The sequence below is a fragment of the Delphinus delphis genome, chromosome 17 (genome assembly GCF_949987515.2).
Source record: "Delphinus delphis chromosome 17, mDelDel1.2, whole genome shotgun sequence".
Classification (NCBI taxonomy): domain Eukaryota; kingdom Metazoa; phylum Chordata; class Mammalia; order Artiodactyla; family Delphinidae; genus Delphinus; species Delphinus delphis.
In genome coordinates this window covers 46269926-46297713 of record NC_082699.1, presented here as the reverse complement: position 1 = coordinate 46297713, position 27788 = coordinate 46269926, and the positions used below count along the sequence as shown (strand labels likewise).

The 27788-nt window shown below is 37.9% G+C and overlaps 1 protein-coding gene across 1 annotated transcript in view; it reads left to right on the top strand.

The window, feature by feature from the left end:
• Positions 1–755: 755 nt before the first annotated feature.
• Positions 756–27788, top strand: part of RRM2B (ribonucleotide reductase regulatory TP53 inducible subunit M2B) — a 37706-nt gene continuing 10673 nt past the window's right edge. Inside the window, exons 1-6 of the mRNA XM_059995008.1 lie at positions 756–961; positions 10050–10205; positions 13722–13838; positions 14582–14715; positions 15295–15389; positions 18066–18199. Coding sequence (XP_059850991.1) covers positions 914–961; positions 10050–10205; positions 13722–13838; positions 14582–14715; positions 15295–15389; positions 18066–18199 — 684 coding nt within the window. The 5' untranslated portion in view covers positions 756–913. The remainder of the gene's footprint in view (positions 962–10049; positions 10206–13721; positions 13839–14581; positions 14716–15294; positions 15390–18065; positions 18200–27788) is intronic.

Genomic DNA, 27788 nt, shown 5'->3' with positions numbered 1-27788 from the left:
CCTCACCCCGACGCCCCACCGACCCGTTCCCGCACACCTTCCGCCTACCTCTTCTCGGTCGCTTCAGGACAAAGCAGGGCAGCCTTCTCTCTTCACCAGTGGTGTAACGGTGCGGTCCTCTTTTCTCACCGAGAGCATGGCTTCTCCTCACTACCGCTCCACACGCGAAGAGCGCTCTCTCCTCTTTAGCTCCTCCTGTGTGTGGTCCGACCGCTACCTGGCGGTCTCTCAGGCCGAGTTAGCGCGACACACCGTATTCCTGAGGCAAGGCGAGAGCTAGCTGGAGAGTCTCGACCAAGAGAGATGACCTGGCAGGTCCGGGCACCTCCTACACCACGCGACTAGAGGACAGCCTCGCGGAAGGAGCCGAAAGCCGAACCCCTCAGGCCACAGACTGGGGGTCGTGCCGAGGGGGTGCCTCTGGGAGAGTTCCTCAGTGAGCGAGCAGGGGGCGGGGCCGGCGTGGGGGCGTGGGCTGCCGGAGGAGGCAGGGCCTGGAGGCGTGGGAGGCGGGGCCAGCAGACGCAGAGAGAATCACTCACTGGGCAGGCGGGAGATGGGGCCGGCGCAGCGGGGCGGGGCCCGGAGGCGGGAGAGGTGGGGCCGGCAGGCGCAGGGAGGGACCCTCATTAAACAGGCGGGAGGTGGGGCCGGCGCAGAGGAGTGGGGCGGGGCCTGCGGAGCAGGCGGGTCCCTGAGGCCGGGGAGGCGGGGCCAGGCCAGAGCTGGGACAGTCCCTCAATGGGCAGGCGAGAAAGTGAGGTCGACAGAGTGGAGCGGGGCGGGGCCGGCAGGAGTAGGAGGGGTCGGGGCCGACTCAGAGGACCCGCCGGCTACTTGGTTCTGTCCCAGGTGGAGGTGGCCTGAGGCACTTGGTTCCCTCTGCTCTCGTAGCTCTGGCGGAGTCTGCGCGATGGGAGACGCGGAAAGGCCGGAAGCGTCCAGGCCCCAGCAGGAGGAGGTAAACATTGCTGCTGCTTCCTCTCCCGCCCCCAGTCACAACTGGCCTCTAGATTGCGGGTTGCGGCGGGGACCTGCAAGGTGCAGGAGCGCTGTGAGAAATTTTATTCATTGCCTTCTGAAACCTGGTGTCGGCCCGGCTTCGAGTCGTCGCTGCAGACGGGTTTCGTCTTTTCGAGCGCCCGGGAGGCAGTCCCCGGGGAGGGGTGAGGAGCGAGCCGGGTTTCTGCTCCACTGCTCTGTTCCGGGGCTACCCAAAGGCAATGCTCTGAGACTTCAGACCGGGGCAAGGCGCTCCCCCCCTCCCATCCTTCCCTGTTCTGGAGCCCTAGCCGGGGAAATTGAGGCAAGGGCCGAGGACTGGTGGCTCTGCTAGAGAAATGCATGCCATCTCTGGGATCGGTAAAAGGACTTGGAAGGATGCCTGTGGAAATTGACACAGGTGGATGGGGTGGAGATGATAGGTAGAATGGCGTCGGGAAATCCTCATTAACAATGAAATGATCAGGTTAGGAGGCCAGTTTTCTCAGACCCGGCTAAACTAGCTGTGAATCTTTGGGTATCACTATCTTCGTTTATATGGTGGAAATGATACTTCCTTCACAGAGAATTAAGTAAAATGCTTTATGCAAAGTGCCACAGAAGTTGTGGGTGCTTAATAAAAACCTTAGTTAACGTGTTCATCTTCTCTGCTTCTATATTAGTAGAGGTATATAGCAACAGTAAATAAGCTGGGATTCATTAGATTGTAGGGTTGTAGGGTAGTTCAAATTGTTGCACTATAATTTTCATACCCTGTTATTCTGTAAATACTTCTAAACCTGTTGCTGTGTGTGGTATCTGATTATTTTAATAGAGTTTCAGTTCACAGAGACACTTGCTTGGCCCTACATTTCTTCAGAAAGTTGTAGATTCCAGATTTGGGATTTTATTTTATTTTGACTTTGTAAACATTTAGTAGCTAGTTAACAAATTGTAAATAGCCCTCAAACTTTTTCTTCCCCTCTTGAAACAAATATATTTAGTACCAATTTCCCCACTGTAATGGGACAACTCAGATATTTTTGTTTGTGCTAGTAGTACCAAGACTTATTGAGATTTAAGACCTGGAAGTTAATTTTTATTTATTATCCCTATCTTGATACAGACCCACAAAGACAGAGGCAGTACTTTAGATATAGAAATAATTTTAGTGAGCACCTCTTCCACAGTTTTTAACTCGAAATGCAAGGGTGCCTTAAGTACTTTTTTTCTCTAGATATATTGGTGCAGCATGGGCCACCTGCAGCAGAATCACCTGGAAAACATTGTAAAAAATGTAAATTACTGGGCCTATGCCCCAGATGTAGTGAATCAAAATCTCTTGGGATGGGTCTGGGACTCCATTTTTAACAAGCACTTCAGGTGATCCTGGTACACATATTTTAAGAACACTGCCTTGAAGAGTTTATACCTTGAAGGGGGTTTATGGCTCTCCTGAAGTTTGTAGACTTTGTATGTGCAGCTGTGAATCTCCTGATAAAGGGGGTTCAAAGTTTTTATAGTTTCTCAAAATTAACTATCATTAATCTAATTGATAGTCCCTATTTTCAAGGTAAGAAAGTTTAGGCCAGAAAAGATGAAATGATATGCCCAGGACCACACAAATCAGTAGCAGAGCTAGGTTTAAAACCAAGTTCTCATTCCTAGGCCAGTATTCCATCTGTTTTATTAGTTTTGGTGGGAATAGGAAAATGAAAACACCTACAAATAGTGTATGGCTCTGACAGCATCCAAATATTCTACTTCACCTGAAGAATAGGAGAGAGGTGAAGGCAAGCAAATGAAAGTGGTGAAATTGGAGGTGGATGGGAGGGAGGGGCTGTGTAGAATGCCAGCCTAGATCAGAGCAGGGTGAGTGCTAGCTGGGGAATCTTGATCTAGATGGGTGCCCTAGCATGTCCTAGTAACTCTTGGGACCAGGTGACCAGAAACAGGAAGCACCATTCTGAAAAAGATGGTGGAATGTTGCCAAGGAATGACGATGAGAAGCTATTTCACATTCTCACTTAACACTTATGCAGTTACAACAAATTTATTTGTCTACTTCTGGTCTTACCTACTGTCCAATCCTATTTACCACTGACAAATTAATCCATCATTAAACCTGTGCCTCTGTGTCACTCCACTCAAATAAATACTCCCAAAAGGGTCTCAGTTCCCACCAAAACCTGCCCAGCTCCTCAGACTGGCAAAGTCCTGTTCAAGCAGCTTTTTCACGCTAACTGCCACATCTTAATTCAGGCTGTCATTTCTACCTCTGAAATCGACACTAGTTGCTACCAAAATCTATGTTTTTTCTTTTCTAATTTAACCTACACAGGGATGTCCAATTTATCTTTCTCATGGCATCCCAATCCATGTTAATTCCTACCCAGAAACTCTCCATGACTCTCCATAGGAATGATTTTTTTTTTTTGGCCGTGCCGCGGGGCTTGTGGGATCTTAATTCCCCAACCAGGGATCGAACCCGAGCCCTCAGCAGTGAAAGTCTTAACCACTGACCACCAGGGAATTCCCAGGAATGATTTTAAACTGTGCTCCACAATGAATGCCTGTGAGGAGAGTTGAAGTCTCAGCCTCCCAGCCCCCCAGATATTTGAAAATCTTTGGCCCAGAAAACTCCAAACATCTTAGCCCAATTGAAATCCACAGTGTAGATCCTTTCTGTCTCATCTGTTGATCCTTGCTTTAGCCAAGTCAGGTCACTTCTACCTTTGCTTTACAACCATTTCAGCCAGTTTTAATCCCAGCTGGCTCTTCTTCCATCTGCCCTTTTTCTGTGAAGAGAGATAGTCTGCATTCTCAGCTGTGCTGCTGCTGCTCTATATGTTCTCCCTGAATAATCACATCCATCCTCTTGGCGACTACTCATAGATCTCCACTGAATTAGGAAGGAGGGAGGTAGTGCCTCTGCCTACTACCATAGTGTTATATTTTCAGCTGCCTTCTGGATATCTTGAAACTTGAGCCCATTATCTTTTTTATTGACCAAAGTGATTTTTTTTTTTTTTCGGTACGCGGGCCTCTCACTGTTGTGGCCGCTCCCGTTGCGGAGCACAGGCTCCGGACGCGCAGGCCCAGCGGCCATGGCTCACGGGCCCAGCCGCTCCGCGGCATTTGGGATCTTCCCGGCGGGGCACGAACCCGTTTCCCCTGCATCGGCAGCGGACACGGCGCCACCAGGGAAGCCCGACCAAAGTGATTTTTAAAAGGCTTTTGTGTTTGTAACTTGTTATGGCTTGGGTTGGTGGGGGGAGTTAATTCAATTTAAGCTTTTGTTAAACATCTAATGTGAGAAGTAAGAGTTTTTGTCTGATTCAGTTATTCTCCAGGTGCTGAGCACTTTGAGTCTCTTATTTCTCATTTTGATCATCCAGTTGTTGGAGCTGGAAACCTCAAGGGCGTCTTCAACTCTTCCTTATCCTGTTGTCCAGAATCCAAATTTTAGCAGGAATTATTAAATCTACTTTTGAATATCCCTTAAATCAGTCTTTTGTGTTTCTGGAGCTGATATCCTCGTTCAGGCAAGAGATGGATAGTGCAATAATCTTTTCATTGTTATCTCCACCTCCAATTTCTCTTCTAATCTAGCCACATTTCTCCAAAAGTGATTATAAAACAAATCTGATTCTGTTCCTTACCTGATTAAAAACTTTCAATTGCTCCCAGTAGACTGCATGCTAAGGCCAGATGCCAAAGTGTTATATATCAAAGCAGACCACTTTGACCTGCTCCAACATTTTCAAAAAAATCAACATCTTAATATCCATTTAAAATGCAAAAAATAGGCGCATCCCCCTTAACCTCAGATAAAGCTTGGAGATGGAGTACGTATTTTAACAGCTGAAAGTTAAAAAATGTTTCGTTTGCTTCTTTTTGTCAAAATGATGACACTGAGTAAAAAAGAAATTGTCAAAATAGTTGTATCAAATGGCGACAGGAAAATAGCTATGGCAAAATTCATATATATTTACATTCAATGCCCTTGCATGGTTTAAAACCTGGGCCAATTTTCCAAACAAAATCATAAGTACAACACTAATTGATAAAATTGACTTTTGTCTATTTTATTAGTATAATTTTTTAAGTTAATATATATAACTTATATATATTATTATATATAATAAGTTAATTAAGTTTATATATAACTTATATAATAATATAATAAGTTAATAATATAACTTATAAGTTATAATAATATTATATATTATTATATAATTAATTACATAATTAAATATATTAATAATTAATATATAATTATATATTGTATATGATTAATTATATTAATGTTTAATTAATTAATATATATAATTAATATAATTATATATAATATGATAATATTATATTATTGTTATATATTATATATTAATATGTATAAGTTATATATAACATATATTATATATAATAAGTATAAATAATAAGTATAAAATAATATAACATATATATTATTATATATAATAAGTTAATTAAGTTAATATATATAACTTGTATAATATAATAAGTTAATTAAGTTAATATATATAACATATATATTATATATAATATATTATATATATTATTTTATCATTACTTATAAAATCAATGGAATAGTAAGTCTGTTTTGATGAACCCATCACTTTAAATTGGTGTATAGATGATAGTTGAAGATTTATATCAAGCTTAGTAAAGAATTACCTCGCGTATTTTTCAGAAGTTCTCTTAATTCACTACTGGCCAATTCTGTGGATTTATCAACCCTGTAAAATATGTGGATACCCGTAGCATTCAAAATGCATATGGCTAGTATGCTGCTGTCTGATGCACTCACGTACTTCTGTTGCCACCAGGATCAGCTGTCTTTATTTCCAGTGCTGTTTATACCAGTAGTACTTGTTTTGTAATGACTAATTAATTTATTCATTTTTGAATTATTTATTTATTTATTTATTTTATTTTTGGCTGCGTCTGATCTTAGTTGCGGAACACGGGATCTTTTGTTTTGGTGCGTGGGCTCTTCGTTGTGGCATGCAGGCTTCTCTCTAGTTGCAGTGCTTGGGCTCTGTAGTTTGCTGGATGCGGGCTCAGTAGTTGTGGTGCGTGGGCTTAGTTGCCCCATACCATGTGGGATCTTACTTCCCCGACCAGGTATCTAACCAGTGTCCCTTGCAGTGGAAGGTGGATTCTTAACCACTGGACCACCACGGAAGTCCTGTAGTGACTGTAATTTAATTAAATATGTGGAAACTAGTAATATGTGAGTATGAAAAGAAAGTTTTTTCTATGAAAACTTAAACTGAGAGCTTTGGAAAATTCAATAAACATGAATTATTAACAAATTCTGTAGAATTAGATGTAAGCAAACAAGTATAAAAAGATTGGGGAGAATCATAAAAGAGATAAGGATTTTGCACTGAGATTGCGCTACCCTAAGTGTGTTAAAACTAGAAAGTATAGGTGTTGCGTTGTGCTGTCTTAATGTCAGAAAGTCTTGGGACTCCAATCAGTGTGACAACGACAACGTTTTGGCCTTATAGCAGAAGATTAGCAAATAAATGTAAATGTTTTAAGTGAAATCAAATAGTTTAAGGCATATATACTTTTCTTGTGATTCCTTAATTTAACCAGTTTTCAACTAACAGTTCTTAACTTCGAACAAGAGAGCTACTATTATGTTATTGTTACTATTAGCATTATTGTTTTTTTCCTTTTTGGTTGGTTTTGAAAAAAAAATCTTGGGTCACGCCTGAAAAATAGAGACAAATGTTTACAGGGTTTTTGTTGTTGTTGTTTTTAACTGCCTGTCTTTAATCTCGTGTTATTCTTCAGTTAAGCAGAGATAGCTAGAGAAACTTTCATCTGAGTTCATCCAAAAAAAAAAAAAAGGACAACCTGGAAACACAAGTCCATGCATTAGTGGCTACCTTTCTGTATGGTATAAAACATTTCTGTCAGTTACTGTTATTACTGTTTTAAATTATTAAAAACATTTATTATTTTTAATTGAAGTATAGTTAATTTACAATGTGTTAGTTTACAGTGTACAACAAAGTGATTCAGTTATACATGTATATGTATTCTTTTTCAGATTCTTTTCCATTATAGGTTATTACAAGAGATTGAGTATAGTTCCCTATGCTATACAGTAGGTCCTTGTAAAAACACATTTTAGAGTGAAATTTTAAATCTAATGTTTGTGACACTAGAGGAACCACATAGTTCTTAAGAGCACACTTGGAAAAGTCATTGTGAAGTGTTTTCTGCCTTTCTGGTTTATCTTCTTCTGTCGTCCTCCACATACCATAAAGTCCAGATATAGAAAGTTACTTCCAATTCTTAAAAATGTCATATGCCATCATGCCTTTTTTCATATTGTTTTTTCTTCTAAAATATGGGTTCTTAGCCCACATCCACAGAGAATACCCTGCAGAGCCTAGAACTTTGGGATGTGTGGTTCTCCTGACATTGTTTTAAAATGTGTGTGGATTTTTCTTAGCTTCAGGAAAATAAGCAATATGTCATCTCTAACCCAGTTCAAAAGTCTATGTTCGTGAAAGCGCCTCTCTTTACGTGGCAGTATCTCCTAATTCAGCTTCTTTTCTTAACAACCCTCCTAATTACAAGTGATGATGATCAGATTAAATGACTTGCCTAAAGACATGAATAATACTTTGTGCTTATTGTAAGTGAACACAATTTTGTACTTTAATGAACAGTGTAGCGTGAAATATGGTCATTTGGTTCACATTCTGCCGTAGAGGCGGCAATTTCCAAAGTGTTGATTTTCAATCTTATCTCTACTGTCTTATCATTCACCTGTGAAATACATCCTCATCAACAGCACACTTCAATGATCTCATTATACATAGTGATTTTAACCTGGTAAAGGAGAAGGCGAATGCATTTTGAGAAAGTTTTACTCTGAGATTTTTGAAGCTTGCACCAGTTAAAAATCACTGCTTTAAGCCTTATCGGTTTGGCTGGTAAGAACCAAAGGATCACTTTGGTTCTTTCAACTTTATTTATAATGAAATCATTTTTATTTTTCTTGCTTTTTCCTAAAATCAAATTTGGTGATTTCCTCCTCCTGTCATTTCACTGGTTACATCAGTACCATTTGTTAAATTAATTTTGCTTAGTAGGAGATATTTCAGTTGGCCCTTGAATAACCTGGGGGTTAGGGGCACTGACCCTTGGTGCAGTTGAAAATCCACATATAACTTTTCAGTTGGCACTCTGTATCCATGGCTCTGCACCCACTGATTGTCAACCAACTGTGGATGGAATAGTATTGTAGTTTTTATTGGAAAATATTCACATGTAAGTGGACCTGTGCAATTCAAACCTGTGTTGTTCAAGGGTTAATTGTAGTGTTTACTCTTGTTAACTTTAGTTATCTCACTGTTTTGAATTCTGGTTTTTAGATGTAGGCTGGCCCTACTAGCTGCCATCCATACATATGTATGGATGTAGTTTAAGGCAAGGCTTTGAGTTCAGACCTATCTCAGTTCTAATCTTATTTCTGCCACTTACCACTTGTGGGATCCTGGGTATGTTATTTATGTACTTCAAGACCTAGTTGTCTCATCTGTAAAATGGGAATACTGTTACTATTTGACTGACTTGTACAGATTAAGCAGAATAAGGTATATAAAGCATCTGTGTGGTGACAGTTCAAAAGCAGCCTCAATACCGGACCCAGAGGACATGGTCTTATGTGTATCTCCTGTTCTAGAGCCTGGAACTGCAGTGTCAGGATCTTACGGCTTTTTTGAGATTGCAGAGCCCTCAATGGCAACACAAACAAACAAAAAACTTGACCACTTCCGTTTCAAAAATTTGCTTAAATATTTGTGGAATGAATATTGAGTAAGTGCCAGGTACTATGCTAGGCTCTAGGGATTCCACAAGTGTAAAGTTGGTTTTTGCTGTTAAGAAGCACGGTCTAGAAGAGACTGTAGAGAAGTAACAGGGAATTAAATTGCAGTGAGCTATGTGCTATGTTAGGCACCTAATCCAAGCCTTTGGTGTAGTGGGGGGAGGAGGAGATGTGAGGGCACTCAGAGGAGGCTTGCTTTGAGTGGTTATTAGGTTATTTCACTAATGTATTGTGGTCTTATGTTAAATTTTTAAAAATCTAAAGGTATCCGGTAATCTGAGCACAAGGTAAAGAGAAATTAACAGCCCATTCACTTACTTAGCTAATGTTTATTGATGTTACACTTGACACAGTACTCTGGGAACACCACAATATATAAAAACTGGTCTCTGCTCTCTTGCTGATTATTAAAAAAAAAAAAAATACACACACACACACACACACACACACACACACACACACACACATATATGGCACTGTCCCATTTTAGAGTGCCATCCTCTTTCCAAGCAGTATGTATTTAGGTGTGTGTTTCTTACTTTATCCCATAGAGCTTTGAGACAGCCCCAGTGAGACCATATTGCAGTAAAGGAATGTTAACATGTAAATAGCAAAAACCAATTGGTACATGGGAAGGGTCAGACAAACAAAGGCTACTAAGTTTTTGGTAAGGAGTTTTCAGGTAAGTATTATAATTTCAGTTAATATTAGAAAAGAAAACATTAAAATTTAAAAAGTAGCTCATAACAGTAGCCTATTCATGCCAGCATTCTGTCTCTGTGAGAGGCACTGAAGGGGCATTTTGTCCACAACTTTAGAAATTTGTCCACTGTGACGTTTATGGGTCTAATTTTATACTTATCCTCAAAGTAACAATAATGGCAATAATATTTTGAGAGATTACTATGCACCAGGCTCTGTTTAAAACACTTTTAATCATCACAATTAACCTCTAAGGTAGGTATTATTTTACTGATGAGGAAACCAAGGCTCAGAGAAGTTAAGGAACTTCCTATAGCCACACAACTAAGCAAACACCATTAACCAGCTACCACATAACAGTAAGGATTCAAGCTGGGGACACTGGCTCCCAAAATGATGCTGTCTCCTGAAGTTCCCCAGATGTGTGTTTAGATGTGAATAAAGAGGAAATCTCTCCATAAAATGGGTACTTGTACTTTATTTTTCACAGAAGTTATCTTCAGATACCAACGAAAATGAAGCAAAGTCAAATGAAGAGCCACTCCTAAGAAAAAGTTCTCGCCGATTTGTCATCTTTCCAATCCAGTACCCTGACATTTGGAAAATGTATAAACAGGCACAGGCCTCCTTCTGGACAGCAGAAGAGGTAAGTAGCAGCACCGTCATCAGCAAACATGTTCTCTAGTGCAGTGTTCACATTTTCTGTTGCAGGACATTAAAAATGTTTAACTTACATTATAAGGTACATTGAATAAGATCAGTTGTATAAGATAATGTTTGAAATACAAATACTATTTGTACTAAATAGTACTAAGTACTAAATAGTACTAAATACTATTAGTACTAAATAATACTAAATACAGGGTTCTGCAATGTTTTGTGTTTAGATTACTGTCTATAAACATGTTTTCTGCTGCAAAAATGTCATCTCAGTCTGCCAGAATTTTACCTCCAATATATTTCAGAACATTTTCCATTTTTAAACAGTTTTGGTTTGCTGTGACCAAATAAGACTCGTCTTTACTTATGGTTAGTGGAATAAATAAAATTGCAGCCATAGCTAAAGCATGAAATAGTGAAAGCCTTAGAGACCCTCTTTTCAGATGAGAGGCTTATCTGATGGTGCAGAAGGAGCTGTCACATGGGGAGTTTGCCTGGGCAGGGCACTCGCTTCTGAGGTGCTGGCCTGAATTCACAGTGCTCCTCCCAGCCTGGCCCTGCCCTCAGCCACATCAAACCTGGCACAGCTGTGCCAACAGACAGGACAGCTGTGGAATGTTTTCCTGTAGTGTGGCAATTTCCGCCTAGGAAATGAGTTGAACACAGCAAATCAGAAGATCCTCGCTGGTTTGGTAAAAGGGCAGTTGGTCATGCAAGCGGTTGCTCCATAGTCTGCAAATAATCATTGTCTTCATTTTTGAATACGATGGATGATACCTGTATAGCACTCTGTTCTCTGTGTGTGCATGTTTATCTATATAGATAGATATATCTACTTGTTTAGATATATTTGGATCGGTCTGTTTATTTAGCCGTTTTTTGAGAAATTGACTCTTTACATATGCTGTTGAGAATGCAGACTCTGGAACCAGGCTGCCTAGGTACAAATCCTGGCTCTACCTCGTACTAGCTGTGCCACTGGCAAAGTTGCTCTGTGAAACCTCTCTGTGTATCCTCATCAGTAAATTGGGCTAATAGTACCTAGTTCTGGTTGTTAGGATTAATTAGATGTGTAGAATGTTACTTGGCATTTAGCAAGCACTAAATAAATGTAAGCTATTATTTTACACAGAAGGGGGGAGATTTATACTAGAAATCAGAAGGCGCCAATTTTTGAAGCTTCTGTTACATTGATTTTACCCACCTACCCATCTTTGTTATTTTATATTTGTTAACGTTATTAACATCTTTGTTATATTGTAGTTGGCATGTAGAGCAAAAAACCAACCCAAACCCAAACTCAGCATTTTCAAATTGGGCCATAGTGCTAGGCACACCTGACTGTCTCTAACTGTGGTTTTTAGAAAGTTTTTTGTGAGATGTGGTTAAGAGAACAAACAGAGTACATAGGTGGCTTTTTCATTCATCATGTTAAAAAAGTACTTGTGATACCTGGGTTTTTTTAATTCATCAAAAAATTTCTTACATCTTTTAGGAAATGTAATATGTGTAGTACTATGACTTAAAAAACACTAATTTTTAAAAATTAAAATATAAATTTAGTACATGTTTTATAGACAGCTGATAGAAAGATTCAAATACATAATTAATTGGGAAGTCAAACACATTTTTAGTTCCACATATTATTCATTTAAACAAATTATGTAAGTTACAGTTTAATCAACTCTAGATTTCATTGTTTTATCAGTGATTTAGCTTTATTCCTAAATATGCCTGATCATCGAAGCCTTGATTCAGAAGATAAAGTTCTGGTGTTTGGGGTTTTTTTTCAAAGCTACCCAGGCAGTTCTGTTAACCAGTAGTTTGTAATCAATCTTTAGATTGTAAAATTGAGAATTTATTCAAATGAGATAAAGCTGGGCGAAAAGTTTTACCTTTTAGGAATGGAAAATGACTAATGTAGATAAGTTTAATATTTAAGAGAGAGCATATTGTAATATTAAAATTTAGTATCAGGAGTATAATACACAAAAACCAGGAAGATGTCAGTTAAACCCAAGTGAACTCTTAATAGAATAGGACATGATTTTTAGCTTACATATTTTAAAAGATGTATACAAATATTTCCTCTCTGCTCCATTGTATCCCCAACATTTAGCACAGTGTCTGGCATGTAGTTGGTGCTCAGTAAACATTTAAAAAATAAAGTAATGAGAAAAAGGACTTTGGAAAAGAACACAAATGATTGAAAGGATGAAACTTTAGTCTTTTTTTGGAATGGTGAAAGAGATTAGGGCTTTGTTAGAATAAATAAAAGAAGGACAAAAGACAATTACATATTTCAAATGTTTATGAGGTTATTATGAAACATACTTAAGAGATCTTCCTGAGACAAAATGATATCTACAAGGTACATTTAAAGACTATTTTACAATTGTAAATTTCACCAAACTCTAGAGTACATTTCTATTAATTCCAAGGACTAGTTCTAATAAACATTTTCCAAAATATTTCTATTTCCAGAGGAAGCCATATCTATAAATTGTTTTAAAAACCAGATTGTTATGTGCCTGACATTACTTCTGGGTATAAAAGTAGATTAGTCAGCAGTAAGGTAGCAGCTACAATTGCTTAACAAGTGCCTAGTTATCTGTCTAACACAATGGTAAATATATATAATATGTTAAAGAAATGGCTGCTGAAAGGCATTAGTTTATTCACCTCAGTTCCTTCTTGACTGTTTCTACTCTCTCCCCATTTTGCCCCTTCCTTAATTGCTTCCAGATTTTGGCTTTCCCCCAAGCTTTATTGATATAGTTGACATATAACATTGTGTAGGTATAAAGTGTACAACGTATTGCTTTGATACACTATGTATGGCAAAATGATTACCACCATAGTATAAGCTAACACCTGTATCCCATCACATAGTTACCATTTCTTTTTTGTGGTGAGAATAGGTTAATTTTAATATTTTGAAAGGACATCCTGGCCAGCTTCTCAATTAGCTAGAAGATAGATGTCTTCATAATGTTTTAATTTTGTTCTGTTCCTTTGTAATTTTCTTAGTTTGAGCTGCTATAATAATATCATAGAGTACATAGCTTGCAAACAACAGAAATTTATTTCTCACAGTTTTGGAGGCTGGTGATTCTAAGATCAAGGTGCCTGCAGATTTGATATCTGGTGAAGGCTTGCTTCCTGTTTCATAGACAGCTGTCTTCTTGCTATGTCCTCACATGGCAGAAGGGGCAAAGGAGCTCTCTGAGGTCTCTTTATATGGGCACTAATGCCATTCATGAGGGTGACCTAATCACTTCCTAAAGGCTCCACCTCCAAATATCATCACATTGAGGATTAGGTTTCAATATGGACTTTGCGGGGACACAAATACTCAGTCTATAGCAAGAATGATGAAATTTTTTTCTTTTTCACATTTTACTGCCAATGAGATGTCCCACCTTAACTTTGAAATGGAAGTCAGTTTTCCATACTTTGAGAAGAATTTAAGTTAAAACTTTCGAAAATCTTTTTATTTCAGGTTGATTTATCAAAGGATCTCCCTCACTGGAACAAGCTTAAATCAGAAGAGAAGTATTTTATCTCTCACATCTTAGCCTTTTTTGCAGCCAGTGACGGAATTGTGAATGAAAATTTGGTAAGATTTTTGTTTCCACTTTTGTTCTCATTCAGCAGTTAAATGACAGTAATGGTGGTAAGATAATCAGACTGAGTCTGAAAAATGATGTCTAAGAAATGAACTTAACTCTTGAGAACATTTTTTCTGATGAAGTGTCAGAGGCAAGGATACATTTCTGTTATTTGACCCCCCAAAATATCATGAAATCAAGCATATTGTACCAATCAAAACTACTTACAAGGCATAAGCATGAGTTTGATTTTACCCTTAGATAGTAATCCTAATAGAGAACCTGCACCTTAATAATCTTTCCAGAGCTCTGCCATGGAGCACTGGGTCTGGCTTCCCATTTTTAAACTTCTATTATGGTTGGTTAGAAGACATGCTTTCTTATTAAAAAGAATGGGAAGATGCAAACTTTCATTATAAGCTTGTAGGGGCTTCAGTAGATCTAATTAAGGTCAATTCTACAAAGCAAAATAATTATTTTTGGTAGATGTTCTAAAGTTTATTTGGCTTTATAGGCAGTATCTCCACCTAATAGGTCAGTTTATTTAATTGCTTAAGAATATAGTATGCAACTAATTGTGGAGGGTTGATGGATTAAGTAGTACTGCTTAAAATAATTCATAAGGTCTTTCTGACCTGTCTGTGGCATGACAGGTGATTTTTAAGTGATAATTCTAATGTCCAGATTCTGATTTGCAGTGTTTAATGAGAGCCCATAGAATTGGATATATTTGTTTCCCTTATCTTCTTAGGTGGAGCGCTTTAGTCAGGAGGTGCAGGTTCCAGAGGCTCGCTGTTTCTATGGCTTTCAAATTCTCATCGAAAATGTTCACTCAGAGATGTACAGTTTGCTAATAGACACTTACATCAGAGATCCTAAGAAAAGGTATTACTGCTGGGATTTTGTTTACAAAGGTTTATCCTATTGCTTGATTATGTTAATATTAAGGAACTAAATATTAGGGAAAGATTATTCAAATATGGAAGTTTAGGAGGACAATATTTTCTATTGCTTAATAATGTGTTAGATTAAAAAAAACTTGTATAGGACCAGTAAATCTTTGGATAGTATATCTTAAAAAACTGTTCACACACTGTTCTGTTTAGAAATTAAATATTCTGATTTAGTCAATTTTGTATAAGACCAGATCCAAAGCACTAATTTGAGTTTTACTTTCACTTCTATATTTTATGGACATGCAAAAATACAGAAAAACTACAGGTCTGTTGCATACCATAGAATTGCATAGAATCAAATATAGTCTGATTAAAAACAAGTAAATTGGAGATTCCCTGGTGGTCCAGTGGTTAGGACTCGGCGCTTTCACTGCTGAGGGCCCGGGGTTCAATCCCTGGTCGGGGAACTAAGATCCTGCAAGCCGTGTGGCGCAGCCAAAGATAAAAACAAAAAAAAAAACCAAAAAACCAAGTGAATAACTTTGCCATTAATCTTTTGTTTTTACAGGGAATTTTTATTTAATGCAATTGAAACAATGCCATATGTTAAGAAAAAAGCAGATTGGGCCTTGCGATGGATAGCAGATAGAAAATCTACTTTTGGTATGTAGCTTTAATTTATGTATGATCAAATTAGCCTTGGGTTATACAATGCTATTTTACATGGTGTAGTATCACTATTCCTAAGAATTAATTCGAAACTGGTGAAAAATAATCTAAATCTATTATCTATTCTGTTTATTAAATTGAAAGTTGAAAGGTTAAATGTCAGCGCATAATTACAGGTAAATAAGAATCAGTCACATAGACTCTGACAAGAATATTAGAGCAAGACTATATGCTTTCAGTAATGTTTATTTTCCCTAAAATAAAGCAAATCAAAGTCTTAACATTTTTCAGGGAACAAATATGTAAATTAGTGCACTCAACTAAGGCAAGAAACAGTTTGCAATAACAGGCTTATTTTTCACAGATAAGTTAAACGCAAACACCCTTTTGGGTGAGTTGAGATCCAATAACATTTTTTTACGGAAGCGATTAACATTGTTTCTTATAATATAAATATTTATTACATTTAATTAAAATATTCAGATATTTAATTTAAATAGCTCTAAGTACCTTTCTTATTTATTTTACAATTGGTTGTCTTTAATTTCTGGTTTTATTCATCATGTGGGGAAAGAGGTCTCAACATTTTTGGTCTAAGTACTCCTTTGCACTCTTAAAAATTATTGAGGACTGGTTATATCTATTGATATTTTCATATTAGAAATTAAAGCCAAGAAATTTTCAAAATATTTAATTATTAATGCATATTAAATTAACAGTAATAACCCATTGCAGTTTGAAATAAATAATGTATATTTATGAAAAGAAACACTGTATTTTCCCAAAAAATTGGAATGGCCTAGTTTTGGCCATTCCATTCTCACTGGAATGAGAATGGCCTAGTTTTTTATTTTTGCAAATCTCTTTAATGTCTGACTTAATAGGAGGATAGCTGGATTATATCTGCTTCTGCATTCAATTTGTTGCAGAATGTTGTTTTGGTTGAAGTATATAAAGAAAATCCAACCTCCTTCAGATATGTAGTTAGAAAAAGGAGAAGTATTTTACCAGGCTTTTCAGATTGTTGTGAATATGTTGTGTAGCCTTTGGAAAACACCACTGTATATTCATGACAGAATGATGGTAAAAAAGATTAATAGTGTCTTATTATTACTATGAAAATAGTTTTGACTTCACAGACCTCCTGGGTCTGTGGATCTCCAGGGATCCCTGGACCACACGTCAAGAACCAGTGATGTAGTGTAGGATATGGGCAAGATGTAGTGTATCAGGGAAGAAACATATATGTCTGCATTGCTTTCAGTTCATTTCAAGAATGAGAAAAGCAGTGATTCTCAGTGTGCATAAAATCATCTGGAGAATTTGTGGAAAAATCCTGCCAATTCTTGGTCCTCACCAGAGAGTGATCTGCATTTTATACCCAGCTGATTTTCTCACAAGTGGATTGAGAAGCACATTTTGAGAAACATTGGCTTTAGAGAAAAACAAAGGGAAATGTCAAGGTGTTCAATATGCACTGAAAAGATTAGTGTGGATAGAAAATGATGGACAGGCTCACAGAAAGCATGTCTTTCATGATACTACCAAAGAAGTAACCTAGAAATAGAGAAAATAGAGGAGGGTGGCAGTCATCCTGTGACAATCTGCTTAGTTTTTTAAAAAAGTGAGATATACTGCTTAGTTTTTTAAAATATCTTTAAAGAACTTTAAAACATTAAATATATAGATTCAACCTTAATATACGTAATTAAATTACATTTCAAACATCAAAATAAGTATGAGTTACACAATCTTATTGCATTGCATCATAGAGGTTAGCTGTATCTTAAAAATACATCCTACTTTCCTATCTCTAAAATCATGAGGCCTTTACAATTCATTATAGCTTTTAGAAGAAACGTTTTGGAACATTTGTAGCTCACATCTATTCTTGAAAATTTGTAAAATTTAACGCTCATAATCCTTTAATCTTCTCCAAAAAGAATAGCCTTCTATAATTATTTCTGTTATGATTTTCATTCTGTAGCATTCATGTGAATGCATAGAATAGTTAAAATGACAATGTTCCTCTTATTCAAAGTTTGTATAAAATTATAGTCTAGTTCCCTTATAGATGAACATTCACATGACATCACATTTATGTCAATTAAAAATGAATCAATTATACCTATTATCTTATTAATAGCAAGATGAAAATATAGTAATCTATGTTAAATTAATGATAACTCTCCATCCTAAAACAAATAAGTCACTAGTCTAAAGAGCTATTTTTGTTTTCAAAAGGGTCAACAGAGCATAGTGTTCAAACATACATGTATGTACATATTGCATTCACAAACACGTACCTGCAAAAAAAACCCAAACAAACACGTACCTGCACTCACAGGCATGTGTGGTGCACAGATATATCACCTCTTTTTTTGCGTGTGGAAGGCTCTCCTTTGTCCACATTCCAAGACCTGCAGGAGTCCAGTGTTGGACCTAAGACCTGAAGTTGACATACCTTTCTGCTCTAGTAGGTAGAGGTGGCAAACTTCCTCCTCTGAAGACTTGGCCGCAGCACTAAGTTGTTGATTGTGTTTCTTGGCAAAACAGTTGTGATATTATTATTAAAAAATATATGTAAAGGTATATATTATACATATATAAGCTTGAAAATGTCTGCAGTATATGATATTTCAGAAAGTGAAACTATTTTTTGTCTCCCAGGGGAAAGGGTGGTGGCCTTTGCTGCTGTAGAAGGAATTTTCTTCTCGGGATCTTTTGCTGCTATATTCTGGCTAAAGAAAAGAGGACTTATGCCTGGACTTACTTTTTCCAATGAACTCATCAGCAGAGATGAAGTAAGGAATGAAGTATTCTTCTACTTATATTTGTAATCATAGCTGCTGTTCATTTATTTTTCCTTCTGCTGAAAATACTTATGGTGACACAAATATCCTGTTAATTAAAATAAAACAGGAAGTCATTTCTTCCTTGGATTTTAAGACTGTGTTTTCTTCCTACCTCTCTTACTGTTCCTCCTCAATCTCTGCCCATCCTTATGTACCAATGTACTCCTGGGTTCCCACTTTGGTCGCTCTCCTTCCCTATACATGACCTCCTGGCTGATCTTATTTATTCCCATGGAATCAGCTGCCACCTAGATGTTCATAACAATTAAAACTTTATCTGTAGCCTGGTTATTCTTTCCTGAGCTCCAAACCCATAAATTCAAGTGCATGATAGACGTTTTCTCCTGGAAGGCTCCACAGATATCTCAAACCTAGTATCAAGCTCATCATCTTTCTCCTGAAATGTGTTCTTCCTGTTTTCTCTGTCTCATTGAGTGCCTCTACCTTCTACCCAGTCATACGAATTTGAAATTTGGGAGTCATTTTAGATTGCTTCTTTTTTTTTTTTTTGCTATATCCAGTCAGTCATTAAATCTTGTCTCCCTCTGTCTGCAACACTCTTTCCATCTTTTCTACCATTTTTGTTTTCATCTGTTGATTACCTTCTCACAAGTTGCCACTTAAAACTTTCCTACCCTAATTAGGTAAAACTGACCACTCTTTGCTCTATGTATTCCTCTGAAACCTGAACTTGTCCCTACCTTAGAGTCCATAACATGTATTGCACTTCTTTTTTTTTAACATCTTTATTGGAGTATAATTGCTTTACAATGGTGTGTTAGTTTCTGCTTTATAACAAAGTGAATCAGTTATACATATACATATGTTCCCATATCTCTTCCCTCTTGTGTCTCCCTCCCTCCCATCCTGCCTATCCCACCCCTCTAGGTGGTCACAAACCACCTAGCTGATCTCCCTGTGCTATGCGGCTGCTTCCCACTAGCTATCTATTTTACGTTTGGTAGTGTATATATGTCCATGCCACTCTCTCACTTTGTCACAGTTTTCCCTTCCCCCTCCTCATATCCTCAAGTCCATTCTCTAGTAGGTCTGTGTCTTTATTCCGTCTTACCCCTAGGTACTTCATGACATTTTTTTTTCTTAGATTCCATATATATGTGGTAGCATACAGTATTTGTCTTTCTCTTTCTGACTTACTTCACTCTGTATGACAGACTCTAGGTCCATCCACCTCACTACAAATAACTCAATTTCGTTTCTTTTTATGGCTGAGTAATATTCCATTGTATATATGTGCCACATCTTCTTTATCCATTCATCTGTCAATGGACACTTAGGTTGCTTCCATGTCCTGGCTATTGTAAATAGAGCTGCAATGAACATTTTGGTACATGACTCTTTTTGAATTATGGTTTTCTCAGGGTATATGCCCAGTAGTGGGATTGCTGGGTTATATGGTAATTCTAGTTTTAGTTTTTTAAGGAACTTCCATACTGTTCTCCACAGTGGCTGTATCAATTTACATTCCCACCAACAGTGCAAGAGTGTTCCCTTTTCTCCACACCCTCTCCAGCATTTATTGTTTCTAGATTTTTTGATGATGGCCATTCTGACCGGTGTGTGATGATATCTCATTGTACTTTTGATTTGCATTTCTCTAATGATTAATGATGTTGAGCATTCTTTCATGTGTTTGTTGACAATCTGTATATCTTCTTTGGAGAAATGTCTATTTAGGTCTTCTGCCCATTTTTGGATTGGGTTGTTTGAGTTTTTTTATTGAGCTGCATGAGCTGCTTGTAAATTTTGGAGATTAATCCTTTGTCAGTTGCTTCATTTACAAATATTTTCTCCCATTCTGAGTGTTGTCTTTTCGTCTTGTTTATGGTTTCCTTTGCTGTGCAAAAGCTTTAAGTTTCATTAGGTCCCATTTGTTTATTTTTGTTTTTATTTCCATTTCTCTAGGAGGTGGGTCAAAAAGGATCTTGCTGTGATTTATGTCATAGAGTGTTCTGCCTATGTTTTCCTCTAAGAGTTTTATAGTGTCTGGCCTTACATTTAGGTCTTTAATCCATTTTGAGTTTATTTTTGTGTGTGGTGTTAGGGAGTTTTCTAATTTCATACTTTTACATGTAGCTGTCCAGTTTTCCCAGCACCACTTATTGAAGAGGCTGTCTTTTCTCCACTGTATATTCTTGCCTCCTGTATCAAAGATAAGGTGACCATATGTGCATGGGTTTATCTCTGGGCTTTCTATCCAGTTCCATTGATCTATATTTCTGTTTTTGTGCCAGTACCATACTGTCTTGATTTCTGTAGCTTTGTATTATAGTCTGAAGTCAGGGAGCCTGATTCCTCCAGCTCTGTTTTTCTTTCTCAAGATTGCTTTGGCTATTCGGGATCTTTTGTGTTTCCATACAAATTGTGAAATTTTTTGTTCTACTTCTGTGAAAAATGCCAGTGGTAGTTTGATAGGGATTGCATTGAATCTGTAGATTGCTTTGTGTAGTAGAGTCATTTTCAGAATGTTGATTCTTCCAATCCAAGAACATGGTATATCTCTCCATCTATTTGTATCATCTTTAATTTCTTTCATCAGTGTCTTATAATTTTCTGCATACAGGTCTTTTGTCTCCTTATGTAGGTTTATTCCTAGATATTTTATTCTTTTTGTTGCAATGGTAAATGGGAGTATTTTCTTAATTTCACTTTCAGATTTTTCATCATTAGTGTATATGAATGCCAGAGACTTCTGTGCATTAATTTTGTATCCTGCTACTTTATCAAATTCATTTAATTAGCTCTAGTAGTTTTCTATTGCACTCTTGTCTCTCTCCTCTACTGGACTCAAGTTCCTTGAGTGCAGAAACCTTGTTATTTATCTTTGTGTTCTCAGTATTAGACCATTATAGCCATTTGGGTCACATTGATTGACTAATCCTGGCTCCTCAGCTTATTTCTAAAGTGACCTTGTCAAGTTACTTAACTTCTCTGAGCCTCAGTTTCTTCAGTTATACACCTTAACAGGCTTTTGTTAAAATGCAATGAAACAATATGTAAAAGTACTTTTTGGGAATCCCCTCATAGTCCAGTGGTTAGGACTCTGTGCTTTCACTGCTAAGGGGGAGCAGGTTCAATCCCTGGTTGGGGAACTAAGATCCTGCAAACCGCATGGCATGGCCAAAAGAAAAAAAAATGCTTTGTATAATTACTTTGTGTTGTTTTGTGTCTTTAAATTTCTAATAATTTTTATTATTAATGTTATATATGATTATTATAGAGAATTAAGAGAATAAAATCATTCAGTCTCAACACGCAGAGATAGCCACCTTCCATATTTTGTATTTCCTTCTGGACAATTTTCTACATTTAAACCTATGTAAATATATACAAACATATTTTTATAATTTGAGATATTCTGCGTTTTTCATATTTTTTTGAGCTAAGATCATCTTTTTTCACTAAGCAGAATATTATGAACATTATTCTATGACATTAAGCATTTTTCGGAAACAGTTTTGTTAGATTATATATTACATATCCTAATGAGTACATGTATCATTTATTTGACTATAATTAGAAATTTAGGTCGTTTCCTGGTTTTTTGTTTGTTTTGCTATAATGCAAAATGACTATCTTTGTATATAAGCTTTGTCTTAATTTCATACTATTTTCCTAAGGTATATTCCCTAGAAATAAAACTACTAGAGTATAAGGCATGAACATTTTAAAGGCCATCATACTCACTTGCAGATTTCTTTCCAGAAATCAGATAACAATTTGTAGCCCCGCCTAACAATGTATGAAAATGTCTTTCCTTACTATACCCTTACCAGATTTACTTGTTAAACATTGGATAAATTTGATAGGAGTAGTTAGTATCTCATTATTAGTTTTAGTTGCATTTATCTGATTACTGCTTAGATTGAACATTGTTTTCATAGTGATACTAGTCATTTGTCTTTTTTTCTGTAGTTACCTGTTCTGGTCTTTTGCTTTTATTACCATCGGTATATATTCCCAATGCACAGTAACTGATTGGGCTCTTTCAATAAGTATTTGTTTATTGAGTTTGTTATATTTATCACATGAATATAATAGAAAATATGAATTTTGTTATATTTACTGCAAATATTTTCCCAGTTTGTCATTTGCTTTTTAATTTTGTTTGTTCTTTTTTTTTTTTTTTTTGGGTGAAGTAGAAGAGGATAGCTTTATTTCTTTGCTAGGCAAAGGGGGACACAGTGGGCTCCTGACCTCGAAGAAAACTACATTTCTCTGTTCGAATCTGCCCTTTGGAACTCAGGGAAGGTCATGGAGGCTGGAGTCTTGCCTACAAGAAATGGGGGACAAAAGGGCCTCCAAGCCTGGGAGCACCACAGGGCCTCACTCAGTTTCACTCCACCTTTTCTTTGATATTCCTCAATCTTGAGGACAGATACTGGACAAGAAAGGGAACAATCATTTTGGATAGAGATGTTAATCATAAACGGAGGAACCCTGTTTTAGGAAGAATTGGTTTTAATCCTTACTTCGGTTTTTATCTTTCCCCAGATCTTTCAGGGAAGTGGGTGATGACTGTTCTGACTACTTCCTGCTCAGATGGGGCATAGTCCTGCCTAATTTTGGGGCAATAGATACCAAATTAAACATATTTGAGTTCCACATCCTGGATCCGAGTCTTATATGATTAAGATCTCAATTCCTTGGTCCGGTTAGAGGTAAGAGTGACGACTGGAACTTTAATAGACAGAATGGATCTCATTCCCTTAGGAATTCAGGATAGGTCTGAAGGCCAGTTTGGAACTGGTACTTAGGAGAGACTTGTTGTAGCCAGTTGTTTCCAAACTATCCCTTGTATGGTGAAAACCCATCAAGGCAATCCTGAAGACCTGGAAATAGGAAGCTGACTACATATCTAGCCGTTAGAATTATCAAAAAGAATCAGCATATGAATCTATAGGTAGAAGGTATGAGAAAGGCTAAGAAAACAGAATTTTCATTCCGCTTGTCGGAACAAATACTTAAGTTTCCCGAAGGGTGAGATGTCCACTTCTCGGGAGTCTGCTCGCTGGCTGTAGGCAGGCTTGGCTGGTCAGTCTCTGGTAATCTTACTCTGGTGTGATGTACCCATGGCTTTACTCCATCCCATTTAAGAGAGACATGAGTAGTAAGAAGAATGTTATAGGATCCCTTCCTAGGATCCCTTCTGTTTCTCTTTAAGCTGCTGCTTAGGTCCTTGCTCTTTCCATACTTTCAGCAGCACCTTGTCTCCTGCTTTGAGGGGATGCAAGAGAGCTTCCAGGTGAGGGGGAGACCTGTGGAACATAAACTCATCCATGCATACAGTTAACAATTGACCAGTCTGTTGTACATACTGTTTAATTTTTTTCTTCCTGTGTTAGAGATGTTTCTCTTTTTGACTGTTACTACTTTTTCCCTTCTGGCTGGAAAGGCTTCTACTCAACCTTGATCCAGGTGTGATCCTCTTAAATCTTCAGCCAAAATCTCATTGAAGAGGGTGGGGGAATTTTTAAATCCTTGTGGCATCCTTGAGTTTGACATAGCTCAGAAAATTCCAAGTTTACAACAATACAGGAATGAATGTGTCTGAAATCACATCCACAATGGTCATGTAGTTTTATCATAATTACTCCATTTTGACTCTCAAATGCATTCCCCATGTCAATGTTAAAGCAGATGTACAATGCACGTCTGAAAGGCCACAAAACAGGCCGCTTTTTACCGCTTTTTAAAGTTAAACCATGTATAGACCAGAGTGACTTCCTCATACCTCAATATGTGCAGATTTTTTTCTTTCATTTCCCCTTTTGATTGCAAGTCTTTCAGTAGAAGACATTGATGATCAAAATATCTGTCCCTTGGTGCCAGGGTGATTCAGCTGTTTGCCCCAGGTGTAGATCATGTCCCTTGGTGCTAGGCCTCCTTTGTATTTACCTAGTCAATCCACATTGGGGGAAAACTGATCAAGTATAGTGAACAAGCACAGAGGTATGTTAATGAGGACATGCTTTATAGGCTATACATTTTATCATTTATACCCAATTGTCACACAAGCATTGTACATGTGCTTTCAGCAATAGACATAAAACAAGCAGTGGTACATGATGAGTAATTACACTCTGATACCTTCACTGGGTAGTTTTCCTTTCCTCCTAAACATCAGGGCAAAAGTGTGACTAACACAATAACTTTCATAAATTCAAACTTCAATTAACAGAACTAGAATTTCATATCTATTGAAACATAATCCTTTTCTCTAAAATTACCCCCATTTTCATAACCCAAGAGTCTCCAATTTCTGGAGGGACTAGGCAGAGATAAAAGAATATTTCAGTTTTTCCTACAGAGGTGTAATTTACCCAATTGTTCTAAGTGATAAGTAGCTTGAGGGGAAGGGCTTCCCTATGTCTGGGAAAACCATAAACATTATTTACCAGCCCACTCGGTAACTAATCCTTTTGCTAACTTTTTATGAAGCCATCAGATTCTCCATTAAGATTTTAACATTTCTTAACCAGCTCAGCTGTATGATATGAAATTTATCAGAGACCTGTATTTGTCAAAAGGGGTCCTTCACATAAGTCTTCTTGAAGATGAAGTACCTTTGCAAAAGCATCAGAGTACAGCAGCAGAAAGACTTAAAAGGGCTCAGTTAAGCATCTGACTGCAATGTAATTGGTAAAGAAACTTGGTTACAATAACCAGGATTACATTTAACTTGACTGATTACATTTAATTTAACATACCAAATAATCCTAGTTAAATATTTCTCTCTGAGATGCCTCAGGGGCCCTCTGAAGAATCTCAAAGTTAGCTGGAGATCAAAAGAACCTTTAGAAACTGCCAAACAATACTTACTCATTTTATACAAAGTGAAAAGATTTCAAGGGCAAATAGGAATCTGGTCTTGCCCTAGCCCACTCCCAGCAAAATCCATTTACCCAAATAGATTTAACCCAATCTTTGAAAATCCTGATCATGCACAACTTTAAAAACATGTGCTTTCTTATGGAGAATTATTCCTAAAGAGTTTACCCAAAAGCTCTTATCTCACTTGCATTACTTAACACTGATGACTCTAAAGCCATGTCTATATTAATCAAACCAACAAGCTTAAGCCACCTTCAATAGCAGATATTAATTCAGTACTGAATATTTCCCAGATCATGTGGTCCTAAAATTTATCTTGGCCATTTTTCTAGACATTTTGATTTAATTTGTAAGTGTTTACTTTTAAGTCAATTAGATAGAGCTCATTTACAAGTTAACTTTTATGTAAAGACTGAACCAGAGATCTGAATTTTTTTGCTTGAGTTTAAAAAGGCCTTCTTTCCCTGCCTTTTTCTTCACTCTCAGGAACTAGAGATGGTCTAGATAAAATAAGTGTTCTGGTGGGCCCAGGCACAGGGGGAGAGAAATAACAATTCCTTTTCATGGGGGAATAGCTGAAGATCTTCCAATTTTGTAAAAATACCCTGGGTGGGGTGTTATAAGATGGAACAGAGCTCTGATCACCCATAACAAGGCTAGTCCAGAAGGGAAAATCCCAACCAACATTCTGCCACAGGCAAAACCAGACACAATAGGACGGATTCCCTGGTGTTGTCACACGTGAGCCCTGTTAGTGAGCCCTGTTATTCAAAGACGTCTCAACCGGTCAATGTACTGACATGCATACTTACAACAAACATGGTCCCACGAACAAAACATGTACAACTCTTTTCTCAGTCTTCCTTATTTTCCTTTCCCTTCAGAAACAACCAGCTCTAGGCAAAATGACTTTCCTTTCTCTTTGTACCATCAGCTTGTTACCTAGCTGCTCACTTTTATTATGTAACTGCTTGAATGCTTGAACATATGGAATTTCTCCTGTCTTTCTATTCCTATGACAAAACAGCTCTAGCTGGAGAATAGTATAATAATTTAGGCTACCATTCAAAGACCATCTTTCTTCATTTGGGCTTCCCTGGTGGCGCAGTGGTTGGGAGTCCGCCCGCGGATGCAGGGGACACGGGTTCGTGCCCTGGTCCGGGAAGATCCCACATGCCGCAGAGCGTCTGGGCCCGTGAGCCAGGGCCGCTGAGCCTGCGTGTCCGGAGCTTAAGCTCCGCAATGGGAGAGGCCACAACAGTGAAAGGCCCGCGTACCGCAAAAAACAACAACAACAACAACGAAAAAAAACAAAGACCATCTTTCCTCATTTTCAAGAATGTACGTTGGCCAAACAGAATTACAATAGAATTTCATTTTTTTCCTAGTTATAGGTTTAGAACTATAGGTCGATGAGTCTGCCAAGATTTTTCCCAGGGGGCTATCAGATGGAGAAAGAGGAGGAGAAGGAGGGGAAGGGGAAGAGGAAGAAGGAGAAGGAGAAAAAAAGAAAACGGAGAGGAAGGAGAGGAGGAAGAAGGAGGAGAAGGAAAAGAAGAAGAAGGAGAAGAAAAAGAAGGAGCACTTCCTATATTTGATTGATAGAACACTCATGAGCGGACTGAAAACAAAACAGAACCCTCGCCAGCAGACGGAAGCCTTATGCCAGAAAAAAACAGACAGCACAAAGCTCAGAGTGGTTGCTTCCAAGTCCACTTATCCCATGACCTTAGTCTAAGCTGCACCTTACAGATGGGATTTCTGAAACAGAAAATCCCCAGATGGGAACCAAACGTTCCCCAGATGGAACCAAAAGTTCTTCAGAGGGACAAAATTGAAGGAGCCTGGGAGTGCACTCCCAGGGACTTACCCAGATTCTGGCAGAGGTGTTGCGACATCAGACGCTATCTTTTCTGCTTCCCCAAAACAATTCCTAGGAGTAGTTCGTCCAGGGCGGTCCAGGCAGGAGGAAGAGAGGAAGAGAGGAATGTCCTCAAGGCAAAAAGAGCCTTGGCAGTTGCTAGGGCGGTCCCTCTTCCTCTGTCTATTCCCACCTCAGAGTTCCAGCTGCCAGGATGGCAGACAGGGTTATGACTGGGGGCTCGGCCTCCAGGCAAGCGTCCCAGGTGATCTGGCTTCTAGGGACACCCCCCCCCCCCCGACCGTCCCCGAGGCAGTCCCTTGGTGATCACCAAAATTGTTACCGAAAGCTTGGCCTCTCTGTATACCCGTGCCAAATCGAATCTCAGGGGACAGAGTTTTGGGTGAAGTAGAAGAGGATAGCTCTATTACTTTGCCAGGCAAAGGGGGACACAGTGGGCTCCTGCCCTCAAAAATTGTGTGTCCCCTGTTTGTTCTTTTAATGTACAAAACCCTGAAATTCGTGGAATCTACTTTCAGAGATGAGTTAAATAGTCACACATACTTTGGTTTTGGCTTTTGAACATTTAACTCTTTAATGCCATTGAAATTTCTTTAGTACAAGTATGGAATGTAATATAAATAAAGCATAGGATAAGTTAGAATGTAACTTAATTTTATTTCACACACTCTTCGGAAGTTTTTCCAATTCTCTTTAAGTAATCCTTCCTTCTCCATTGACTTGTGATGTCTTCTTTATTATATATTAAGACTTCAAGTATACTAAAATCTGTTTCAGGGCTTTTTCTTTTTCATTAACCTA